The sequence below is a fragment of the Batrachochytrium dendrobatidis genome (genome assembly GCF_000203795.2).
Source record: "Batrachochytrium dendrobatidis JAM81 unplaced genomic scaffold BATDEscaffold_4, whole genome shotgun sequence".
Classification (NCBI taxonomy): Eukaryota; Fungi; Chytridiomycota; class Chytridiomycetes; order Rhizophydiales; genus Batrachochytrium; species Batrachochytrium dendrobatidis.
Window position 1 is genome coordinate 426618 of NW_006281102.1, and position 12354 is coordinate 438971.

The following is a 12354-nucleotide window of genomic DNA, read 5'->3' on the forward strand; positions in this document are numbered from 1 at the left end:
TTCGTCTTCAAGATTCAAGCCTGCATTCAGGGTTTCCCCAAAACACATCAACTGACCATTGACTCGAGTAGATCTATAAAATATTGTGCTATACGTTATCAACTGGCATACTCGATATATCTGATGCTTCCTAATTCCTCAGAAATGCATTTGGATACTATTTCCAATGGTAACACTATGCAACACACTCTCGATTGTGATTTGAACCAACGCCAGAAGCGACGATGCACTGCTGCTGCTGGACTGGATGAAACTGGCCGGAATCAAACAGACTTTGTCCAGTCTGCCATGACCGACACTTCGGCTGAAACCATCAATTCTTCCACTAAAACACTCCCTACACCTCACATGGATTTGGATTCACAATCTTCAGTTCATGACAGTCACTATCCACTTCACAAAGAAATTTCTTTTCCTGCTGCTGATGTTAAAATTTCTGCATACCATACAGAATGGCAAACTACCATCAGCAGTGTTCTTCCTGCGCTGGTTAGCATTCGCTTTTCCCAGGTCGCAGCATTTGACACTGAAGGTCCATTGACTTCAGAAGCTACCGGATTTGTTGTAGACGCTAAATTGGGCTTGATATTAACCAATCGGCATGTGGCCTGCTCAGGTCCGTTTTTGGGAGAAGCAATTTGGCATGATCATGAAGAAGTGGATGTATTTCCGGTTTATAGAGATCCTGTAGGTATTTGATTGTCAAATAATGACTATGATGGTTATGATCCATAGCTTACTGTATTTTTATTGCATTCATGATTCTCATGTTAATGCTTGATTTCAGGTTCATGATTTTGGGTAAAATGTATTATATACTTGTTTATACCAGATAAACTATCAAGGGCATTTGGGTTTAACTTTAATCCTGACAATCTTTAGGTTTCTAAAGTTTAATCCAACAGAAATTCGGTACATGGGTGTTAAAGAAATTGAACTAGCCCCTGATTTGGCACAGGTTGGCCTCGAGATCCGAGTTGTTGGGTAACTGCTACTTACTGGTTTGGTTTTTGAATTTCATTCATGGTCATTTGAATCTAATCGAAACTTTAGTAACGATGCAGGAGAAAAGCTTAGTATTTTATCTGGATCCATTTCCCGTCTTGACAGGAACGCACCATTTTATGGAGATATGACTGTAAGAGCTGCAACTGCATCAAACCTACCTAAATCTGTGATTTTTGGTTAGTGTACTAGTTCGATACTAACCATAGCTTGTCTTTATTTACCATTATGCACTGGAATGCAATTAATAGTACAATGACTTTAATACGTAAGTATAAAACTCTCAGTTGCAGTTATTTTTCTCATTCCAACTGTCAATTTACGTCAATATTTGAATTTAGATTTTACCTTCAAGCCGCTTCAAGTACTTCAGGTGGCTCATCAGGCTCTCCTGTTCTAAATCTGCAAGGAAAAGCTGTAGGACTTCAAGCTGGTGGACATACCAAGGTTTGTAATTGGAAAGCTTGGTTTATTGCTTGAAACCCAATTTTGCTCAAATTTTAATCATTTTATAAATACTTAATGCACTATTAGGCAGCGACTGATTTTTTCTTTCCATTAGATCGTAAGTTGAACTCGAGGATATGGTTTTGTTTACATTGTTATACTGATATATATATAGGTGTTAAACGAGCTTTGGAACTGCTTCGTAATGATCAGATTATTCCTCGGGGAACAATTCAGGTTCAGTTTTTGTAAGTTTTGCTATTACTAGAGGCTAAGAGTTTTTCATGTATTAAAACTGCATTTAATCTTTTCAATGCATACAGACATCGTCCATTTGATGAAGTTCGGCGACTTGGGCTTTGTAAAGAAACAGAGGAAACTGTTAGAAAACTGGATCCAAAGGAAATTGGAATGCTGGTAGCCGATGTTGTTGTTCCAAAAGGACCTGGTTTTGGAATGCTGGATGAGGGCGATGTTTTGATTACCGTGAATGGTCAAGTCATTACTAAATTTGTGCCTTTAGAAGACATTCTTGACAACAGGTAATTGTCCATTGTATTTGTAACAACTCTGGAAATAGTTTTTAAACTCCAAACTTGTTGCAAAAATTTGCTATTGGGATTAGGCTTTTGTACTAATCATGTTTGAATCTAAACCAACAATACGATGGTGCCAATATATTAGTGTTGGAAAAAGTGTACACATCAAAGTGGAACGTGGCGGAGAGGAGCTCGAGTTTGATATTCCTGTTCAGGACTTACACAGCATGTATGTGTTTTTTAAATTTATCTTTTGTCTCTGCAACAACTTACACAATGCATTCATCATATAGTACTCCTGATCGATATGTTGAGATTGGAGGCGCAAAATTAAACAATCTCTCGTATCAACTTGCTCGCCAATACTGTGTTCCTGTGAGTGGTGTTTTTCTTTCCGAGCCAGCAGGAATGCTACGCTTAACCGGAGCACCAGATGCTGGATGGATTATCACCACCGTAGATACTATTCCCACACCAGATCTGGATTCACTGATTGCAGTCTTTCAAAAAATTCCCGATCGAAAACGTATTCCCGTCACCTATTACAGTATTGCGGATGTGCATAGTCTTTCCGTAGGAATCATCAATGTTGATCGGCATTGGTCATCGTTTAGATTGGCTGTGCGAAATGACAAAACGGGTTTATGGGACTTTACACAACTTGGAGATCCTATAGCGCCAATTGCGATTGAGCCTATGAATGCTACTTTCCAGCAGTTGGACGAAAGCCTTGGTCCTGCGCAGCATCTCTTTCAATCCATGGTAAAAGTAAACATGTCTATTCCTTGTCGTATTGACGGATTTCCAAAATCTAGGGTAAGTGATGCATCATTTCATACAAAATAATACATTTTCCATTTGATTGATCAATGTATATGTTGGTTTGTAGAAACAAGGCGCAGGATTGATTTTAGATAGCAAACGAGGACTTGTAGTTGTTGCTCGTAACATTGTTCCATTTGCTATGGGAGATGTTACACTCACCTTCTCCGACTCTATAATCATTCCTGGTAAAATCGAGTTTCTTCATCCGACACAAAACATATCCATTGTTTCATATGATCCACGGCTGATTGGCACAACTCCAGTAAAAAGCGCGCCTATTAGTTCGGTATCTCTTGCTCAAGGCCATCGTGTTACTCTGGTTGCTTTTAATCATAATCAGCATCCTATTTGTATTGAAACAACCGTGACAGATATTAGTCCCGCTACAATTCCAATCAATGCTATTCCTCGCTTTCGAGCAATCAACTTTGGCAAGTATTCTCGAGTCATGAAAACGGTACTTTAGTCTAAAATACTGATGCAATGCTATTTTATTACACTTTATTTAGATTCAATTAGTCTAGACACGCCACTTGCACATCAATGCTCTTCAGGAGTACTTGCAGATGCAGAAGGTCGAGTGCAGGGACTATGGCTGAGTTTTCTAGGCGAAAGGACTTCCTCTGGCGGCGACAATGAGTATCACCTTGGCCTAGATATTCGGTTTATTATTGATACTATTCTTCCAAGCTTGCAAAAGGGTGTCAAGCCTCGTTTAAATGGTCTTTCTGCCGAATTTGTTCCAATTCAAATCTCTCAGTCTCGTAATATGGGAGTTACTGACGAATGGGTCAAAAGAATTGAAAAGGCAAATCCCAAACGACGACAAATTTTCATGGTAAAAAAAACTGAGACTGGAATGAAAACTGGGCAGGTACTCAAGGATCTTGATCTTGTGTTGGCCATTTCTGGCAAAGTGGTGACGCTTGTAAGCGAATTGGATGTACGCGAAGATTGGGGCGAGTTTATTCAAATGACTGTTATGAGAAACAAGATTGAGATGCAGCTTACTGTTCCTACAGACGAAATGGATGGCGATAGTACGCATCATGTTGTGATATGGGGCGGCGCAATTCTTCAGGGTAATGCACTCATTAATGGGCTGTAGTATATTGAGACATGTTAAACTGTTGAATTAGATTTGTTACTTTTACTCATTGGGCTTGTTAAACCTTTGATTAGAACCCCACAAGGCTGTTTTGCAACAATCCAAAACTACTCCGTCGCGAGTGTATGTCACTGGTCGTGCACAAGGATCTCCAGCATACACATATGGTCTTACACCCACTGAATGGCTTACTCATGTCAACAACAAGCCTACACCCACTCTTAAAGAATTTGTAGCAGCAGTCAAAGATTTGCCTGACAATTCATATGTGCGTGTCAAGACAGTTACATTTGATTTGATCCCTTGGGTCATAAGCGTCAAAGTTGTTAAACATTACTGGCCAACAATTGAAATGGTGCGTGACGTTACAGAGACTACTGGATGGCGTAAAATCGAAGGAGTGTAGTTTTTAGTATTGTGCTGAACAAATGAAACCAGTATTTGAAATTGCTGATCACTCTTGTTTTACCTGGGTTTCTCTGAAAGTAATTTCAACAGTGCTTAATTAATTTGTTGACTAATAATCATGAAATGTTCACAGCTGGAGAAAAGGGGATGAAAATACAGAAAACCATTCACATAAGTGGAACGTCGAAGTTTACCGTCAAGACGGGAAGCATAGGCAATAGATGCTCCTGCCATTTAAATCGACAAACAATTCACTGATGTTCCAAAAAATATATCTTGCCATCAGATATACGTGTATTCAGTTGCTGCATGATTTGTACTGAATAACCATCACATGTATCTCAACAATACCAATTCATACTGAACTGTATTGAATACACAAGTTGCTTGAATAATGCAACATCTTTAATAATACAACTAGCAGACTGTTACTGATGTGCTGTATTTGGGGTTGCTAGTTTATTGCAACTGTTGTAATCTCAATGGCTAGAGTGACGATCCTATTCATCTTAGTTTTTGATTATCGACACCATCAAACGACCATGCCAATCAAATTACAAATAGTAGATGATGCAGCCAACAATGCAAACCATTGCTGACCATTGCAACCACTTGTGTGTTTGACCCTAACTATATAGTACAACTACACAACTCTCAACAACAGATGCCCTCTTAGCTCAGTGGTAGCAGCGCTTGCCTAGTAAGCAAGAGGTCGAGTGTTCAAATCACTCAGAGGGCATTTCTCTTTTTGTTTCGTTGTTGTTTGCCTGAGGACTGTGTTCGGCGCGTATAACGCAAACGTCGATATCAATCGATTTACAAAAACACTCCATGACGGTTGATTCTGCGAGTATGCTGACTGGATTGGCTGCAAACTTTCCTGGAGCAACTAAACTGGTGTTTACAGCATCTCATTCTGCTCATGACAAATTCCAAACACTCAGTCCTGAATCAAAAGTAAAACTAGTCGATGCTGCTTCGGCATCTGCTGATGTCGCTTGGAAAAGTTACCAGTACGTCCATATTGTCTTGCATCTCATGAAAAAACAGTACCGATTTGCTCTACTAGTCTGACACATCGTGCATTCATAGATGGCTTAGAAACGTATATGTCGCAGTTCTTTCATGGGGAACTAAACCGCTGGATCGATGGCATCAGCCATCTGGGTTCATCCTTCATCTGTTGGCCAGTCTAATTCTGTTTATATTGCCTGTGGATGATCTCTGGATAACCACAGACATTCCAAAAGGAAAAGTGGTGTATGCTGGAAACCAGAATATCTATGGTAAGAGTGCACAGTCATGATGACGGCTAGACTTGCAGTGTCGAATGTTACTGACACGTGAATGTCATATTGACCGACTGGAACCAGGCATTGATACGCTGTCTACACTGTCCATCATATTCAAAAAGACTGGCGTGCTGCCAAGAGTGATTGTACAGCCAATGCGTAAGTCGTTGTGCAATGGTTCAGATTCGAATCCACTCATTACATGTGAATTTTACTCGAGTCTGATTCCAATCTGGTGTTCATTTTTCCAGATTTCAAGATTCCCATATGGAAACATTTCATTGAATACATGGGAGCCGTTTCATGTGAACATCCAGAGGCAATCGACTACCTGATGAGTCTTGAATATCCACTGTTTGTGTATCCAGGCGGTGCTCGAGAGTTTTTTCGCAAAAAAAACGAAGAGAAATACAGTTTGGAATGGCGCCACATTGAACTATATACTCGCATTATTGACGACCTAAATACATTTGCACCAAAGTACCAGTATCTGGTGGTGCCAGTTGCGAGCATTGGTGTAAATGATATGCTCAAGATTGTTTGGGAATGTCCATGGAATGTATATAATCTGATGAAAAAGGTGTCGATTGTACGGCCCGTGTCATACGAGCGACAGTATGTGACGGTGCAAATGCCGATTCTACTGCATCAAGGCAAGTATGACGATGTGTATGTCCAAGAAACGCTTGAAAAAGGGATTCAAGACACGATTGTTCGACGGGACAAGGCTGGCAAAAAGCGATACATGTTGCGCAAAGTCAGCAAAACACTTGGATATATATTCCACAAAGACGGGATCGTGATGCGGTCGTGGTGGTTTGTGTTTGACGTGGTGCAGTTTAGAGTGATGCATTTACTGGTATACATATTGTATAAATTACAGGATTCTGAAGAGATGCGCGATCGTGACGACTATGATACTGATTCAGATGTACTTTCATCTGGCAAAACTATGTCAGAATCTGAGCCGGTTGTCAGTGATGTGCCATTGACAGACGAGTCACCAAAACAAATGCATCCAATGCATCATGCCAAGGACAGATTCCTGAAACTATTTGGTTTGAACCAACAACAAAAGTAGGCATCATCACTGTAGTTGGACTGTATTTGCACTATACTTGAGCTGTCAATCTATTGGATGTTGTTGTAACTCGTTTAAATAAACTGCTGGCTGTTATTGTTATAAATAGTTTAAACGATCGATTATTGGGTTTAGATCAACACGGTTGTTGGATATGGTCATGATTTCGACTGGTTGATTATTCAAATAACAGTTTCAAGTCATCCATTTGATCAAACAACTTCCATCCAGGTTTTGATCAGTTTGCATACGAATACAAATCGATATCAAAGTATAATATTTACCACTACAGTATTATATCTGATAGTTGGACTATCAACTAGTCGGTGTCTAGACAATGACACCACTCTTAATATATCACATGGACTAGAATCCATTGACAGTTGTGTTTTTATCAAATGGATTGAATTTCATTCAGTCGTTTGTAATCCATTGTTGATGGTGTTGGTCAGCGTTGATTCAATAAACACGAAAACCTCGATCGAGTTGGTTTGGGTCAGATTGATGGTTTCGATCAGTTTTAGATGAACATTCGATGCTAGTTGCGAGATTGATGCATGGTTTCCAACCAAATCCAACTTGACCCTTTAGCTCATCTCATGGCTTTACTACCACAATTATTGACTCGCACTTTTTCGAGCATTGGCCGACAGGCTACAACCATTCAATCCATTGTGAAAATCAGCAACAAATTGGTCATTCAATCTGTTGGTCAATCTGTTGGTCAACCTGTCAGTCAATCTGTTGGTCAACTAGCATCACCCATTTCACAACGGTCACTGGTTTCATCCGTTCAGTTCAGATCCCAATACCAATACCAATCCAAGCCTAGTCGACGAATTACCAAAAATACCACCTTGGTTTCACCCATAACAGCCAGTGATGGATACCAGAGATTCAAAAACGGTCAGGATTGATAGTGTTGCAGCATACCGTCTATTGAGTCCAGAATATGAATAGTGACTGACTTGTACAGATCATCTAGGTCATCCACGCATCTATCCGTCTAAACGATTCTATTTGCTGATAGGTGGATGTATTGTACTGTTTTCAGTATACTACTATGAGCATTTAGAAACTGTGCCAATCAGCGGACGTCGTAGATTCAACGATGTTTCGCCTGGAATGGAAAGACTGATTGGCAACCAGACTTATGAAGCTGTCATGCACGAATATCGACATGCAATATTGCCTGCCTATCATCCTCAAAGTGTTTTTGTAAGAAGAATTGCTGGTCGTCTTATCAAAGGTATTGAACAGTCAAGCCATTTCAATATATACTCGATAAATGGTTGACGCTTGAAACTCTGGAATATAGCCAGTGGTCTTGCCAGTCCTGACTGGGAAGTGTTTGTGATTAACGATCCACAAACCAATGCATTTGTTCTGCCCAATGGCAAGATATTTGTGTTTTCAGGTATTATTCCTATTGCAATGAACGAGGATGGCATTGCAACTATTCTTGGTCATGAGGTAAGCTAAATCGCTCATTTTGTTATTGGACAAGATTTTTATACCAAGAATGGTTGATTGGACAAGATTTTTATACCAAGAATGACTGATTCAATACCAATGGTTAGATTGCACATCATGTAGCTCGTCATTCAGCAGAGAAACTTGCATGGGGAAAACTATTGTTGATTCCGCAGATCCTCATTACACTATTTCTTGGACCCGACTATGGGTCACTGTTTCGCGGCATGATTATGGAACTCGCTATTCTGGTAATGTGTTTTGCAGATCAAGTGTTTCAGACTTTATTGCATTTGTATGTTGATTCGAACTGCATGTTTAGCGACCGTTTTCAAGAAAATGCGAGTCCGAGGCCGATTATATTGGACTCCAGATCATGTCCAAAGCATGCTATAATCCGAGTTCAGCCATTCAACTTTGGCAGGTATGGTTTGCAATATTTTGATTGGCATGATGTTTATGTTTGTTGCACGCATCACTGATACCGGGATATATGGTAGAGAATGAGTGCATCTCAAGTAGGTGCCAATATGCCTCAGTTTTTGAGCACGCATCCTAGCGATGAGTCCCGTATAGACCAAATTCAAAAATGGCTGCCTGAAGCCATGCAGACTTATGTAGACTCTGGCTGCAACGAGGCAAGTCGACATTTGTATTGGTGATGTATGGCTATTTACTGACTGTTGTTCATGACGATCAGATGCAAATGATCAATAGAGGATTTATCGGTGCTCTAAGGAAATGGACAAATATATGATTATAGATTCATTTTGCATTTTCAAATCACAATTGTCATTTTGACTGTATGTTTTGCTTTTCAGACGAGAGCCGAGTGTGAAATCCTGAATTGGTTTCTGATTTCATGACCTCTCTCAATGCCATGGTGGCATATTGCGACGATCCCAGAGTGAATTCAACCACAAGCGAAGTATACTTGCCATCTAGTGCGGTTGATCATACAATAATGGTGTAGTTGATCATACAATAATAGTGTAGTTGGTTATACAATAAATCGTCATGTTAGTAAATAAACCCGAGATGACCATACCCAAATGGCTGACCAACTTACCAGGAACAGACTGAGGCTTGGGTGTTTGGTTGACAATGTCAAGGTCTGTTTGAACAAGCGGTACATTGGCATCATTGTATTTAAGAATATGCCTAATACACGTGTCAGTCCAATAAAGCCGTCACTATGCTGATAGTAATCAAGTGATGTCACTTACCAGTTTACATTGGTGGCAACGCTGATCACCTTGCGATATGCACCAGACAGACTAAAATCACTAATGTTCCAAATATCAGTGTCAGATCATGTCAAGTTTAGCTCGGCAATGATTCAATATTCTTACGCGATGTTGCGTTTCATGTTGTATGGGTCGAATCCATCTACGGCCATAAACTCAATATATTTTTGCGCAACCTTGTGTTTGGGATACACAACACAATGTCCAGGTTGTGGCAGAACCACGTCTTGCATTGTATAGTTGGCAGCATCATCTTTGGATGCAATGTATATGGGTTGAATCGTATCACGAGCAATATCGGGATCATTTACATGTGTCGTATTCAGCCTAGGCTCAACCGTCGCTTTGTTCGGAATGACGAGATCTCCAACAACCGGCTTGAGACCATACAGTTTGATGCGTTCTGTTGCCATATGGTTCCAAACATAGCTTTGATATGCATGTACATACATCAATCGCAAGTTGCGTGGTATCTACGGTCACGACAGTGTCAACAACCAGACTGTCAGCATGACATATACAGCACTGTTTGATATACACTATACACCATGCAAACGTACCGCTTGAACTGCTGATAAATAGGCAGTGTTACACTTGGAGTTTACAAATGAAAATAAAATACATCGCTCCGCCAGATTGCGTGCATGGAACAGCTCGACAGCCTTTTCTGCGTCTTGTGTTTGTTTCCAAAACAGTCGGGCTTGAAGAACATCCGCGCTATCTAGATATACAGTATTTCGAGTTGTTTGAAGTTGTTTGATTCAGTGCATATCGTGCAACCATACACATTATAGTCATACTCGATGATCCAATGCATACCTTCTGCCTTGGGACACATGATCAGATCAATGGCCTGTTCCCATTTTTCAGCCAGCAAAGCAATTCCGACAGAATGTGTAGAGACCGAACGCGTTCCAAAGCGCTGCATGCCATAGTAGTTAATAAATCCATTTTGTTTAAACGATTGCATGGACTGGTGTATGACTTGATCTGACTGTGCTTCAACGTTACGCAGCACAATCGAAAAGTGGTTTCCTGATAGTGACCCAAGCATCAGTCGTGTGTTGTGGTATGAGAGATCGCCAATACGAGACGTGCCTAAAAGCTTGTTGACACCAAGAAGAACCGATGGCCTGACATTCAGGACAGATATTCTTTGAGTTGTGATGGCTCGTTTATCTTTTGTGCCGCTAAATGTAAACTGTTTGGACGGTACTCTATAAACAAGATATTTGGTATTAGTCACGATTAGTTTGCATTAGCTTGCATTAGCTTGAATTGGCTTGCATTAGTTTGTACTGGCTTGCACTGACTACAATATATCCAAATTACCTAATAGACTTGGATATTTTAGCAATGGCTTGCATGGTATCAATGTTTTCCTTGTATAGTGTAAAATGGCAGTAATTTCCGCCCAAATCATTAAAGTCGACTTTACTGGATACAGGTTTGGATGGACGTTTCTTGTTTATGCCTCGTTTCAGTTTCTGGAACTCGATTGTTCCATTTTTTGTAGTGGTGGACAGCTGTGTCCCGAAATACAGACGAACCGTATCGTGGATACCTGTTCGTGTAGATTTTTCGGCAATGGGCTACAATCAAATATGTGGTTTGGTGACAAATTAAAACCACAGATCCGAATCGATAAACATCCATTGATACTCACCTTGCTCGTTACATGGGTCAATTCGGTAGATTCTAGCATACGCTTGATGCTATTGATTGTTTCGATATCTCCAGCCAGCTGTTCGACTAGCTTTTCAAATCCTTTTTCAGTTTCTGGCTTGGTCTTTGGAATCCCGAGTGCATGCGTGTTTAAAATATATCAGCCATAAATTATTCAGCATCATATCGAATCTACACTTACCTGTTCGTTTGTCACGGTTTCTGTTGGTGCTATTATAGTCTCTAACTCTGGGTTTGGGATTGGTTCTGGCTCTGGCTCTGGAATTGGGGTTGACTTTGGATCTTGTTCCAGTTCCGGTTTCGGCTCCAGTTCTGGGGTTGACTTTGACTTTGAATTGGTGAATTCATTGACAGATCCTGGCTTGTATCGAATAATTTGTCCATCAAGATCGACCTCATTGACAAGAAAATCTCCAGATCTACAACAACCAGTAAAGTCTGTGTCAGCATCATGGATCGAGTGATGGCTCAGGTTTGGATCCAACACACCTGTATTTTAAAATGCCAGTAAATGCTTTAATATGTGGATTGACATATTCCAAAATACCAAAATCCGATTCTTTTTGGATATATGGCTGATTGTTTGCAGCAAGATCACGACTAGCTGAACCAACTGAACCATGGTCGTCTAAATGCATCGAGTCAAGCGCAGTTGTGTCTGAGCCAAGATTATCATTATTGACGACAGTATTTGCAGACTCGTCAAATACTTTTAGTCGTTTAGTCACTCTTGAATCCATTCTACTAGACTGAATGCAGTATGTATACACTGAATTGGTGGGTAATAGTGTTCTGAAAAACAACTGATGATTTGATCGTTTAGTTGATGGAATGGCTGATATCAATAATCGGAAATGCATTTTATTTTTATTTTCGAGTCGAGTTTGAAATGATTCAAATGAAACAATACCACGTGATCCGAGCAATGGATTGCAGATGTCGGTCGTATTCAAGCAAGATGAAGTATTAAAGACGTTGATGTAAATAAACAGTCAGTCTTGTCAAGTGGTGCGTGTCAGTGTAGTGCAAACACGGTGTGGTTGAACTGTTAGTTTGTTGGTGTTGTGGTGATCGGAATGGAAACCGAAATGGAAACCAGAATGGAAACCAGAATGGAAACCAGAATGGAAACAGCAGTTGCATTCCTAATGTGCGGTTACTGTTGAACGTGACTGTAAGATGCATGAGTGTGTACAGACTTGAAAACAGTTGAATACAATATACGGACTGTAATGAATGAATC

General features: G+C 40.2%; 4 protein-coding genes across 4 annotated transcripts; 3 read left to right on the top strand and 1 right to left on the bottom strand.

The window, feature by feature from the left end:
* Nucleotides 1-88: 88 nt before the first annotated feature.
* Nucleotides 89-4377, top strand: BATDEDRAFT_87403 (uncharacterized protein). Its single transcript, XM_006678039.1, has 14 exons — nucleotides 89-687; nucleotides 788-801; nucleotides 883-984; nucleotides 1054-1138; nucleotides 1257-1273; nucleotides 1347-1452; nucleotides 1540-1570; nucleotides 1628-1700; nucleotides 1776-1994; nucleotides 2137-2220; nucleotides 2285-2807; nucleotides 2881-3247; nucleotides 3326-3898; nucleotides 3999-4377. Exons 1-14 carry the CDS (start codon nucleotides 124-126, stop codon nucleotides 4328-4330), a joined length of 3090 nt encoding a protein of 1029 aa, XP_006678102.1. The 5' UTR covers nucleotides 89-123; the 3' UTR covers nucleotides 4331-4377.
* A 785-nt stretch (nucleotides 4378-5162) lies between these two features.
* BATDEDRAFT_33065 (uncharacterized protein) lies at nucleotides 5163-6808 on the top strand (the record flags this gene model as incomplete). The annotated part of the gene is made up of 4 exons (XM_006677910.1): nucleotides 5163-5345; nucleotides 5425-5618; nucleotides 5706-5783; nucleotides 5876-6808. 4 exons carry the CDS (start codon nucleotides 5164-5166, stop codon nucleotides 6703-6705), a joined length of 1284 nt encoding a protein of 427 aa, XP_006677973.1. The 3' UTR covers nucleotides 6706-6808.
* Nucleotides 6809-7713: 905 nt separating this feature from the next.
* On the top strand, nucleotides 7714-8840 carry BATDEDRAFT_10822 (uncharacterized protein; the record flags this gene model as incomplete). Its single annotated transcript, XM_006677702.1, has 5 exons — nucleotides 7714-7954; nucleotides 8024-8178; nucleotides 8286-8429; nucleotides 8501-8602; nucleotides 8679-8840. Coding segments are annotated over 5 exons (804 nt in total), but the record flags the coding sequence as incomplete, so codon positions are not given.
* A 130-nt stretch (nucleotides 8841-8970) lies between these two features.
* On the bottom strand, nucleotides 8971-11851 carry BATDEDRAFT_23902 (uncharacterized protein; the record flags this gene model as incomplete). Its single annotated transcript, XM_006677803.1, has 10 exons — nucleotides 8971-9119; nucleotides 9248-9339; nucleotides 9405-9464; nucleotides 9531-9898; nucleotides 9986-10146; nucleotides 10245-10642; nucleotides 10758-11017; nucleotides 11092-11214; nucleotides 11293-11530; nucleotides 11601-11851. The coding sequence occupies 10 exons, from the start codon at nucleotides 11849-11851 to the stop codon at nucleotides 8971-8973; spliced, it is 2100 nt and encodes a 699-aa protein (XP_006677866.1).
* Between the last annotated feature and the right edge of the window lie 503 nt (nucleotides 11852-12354).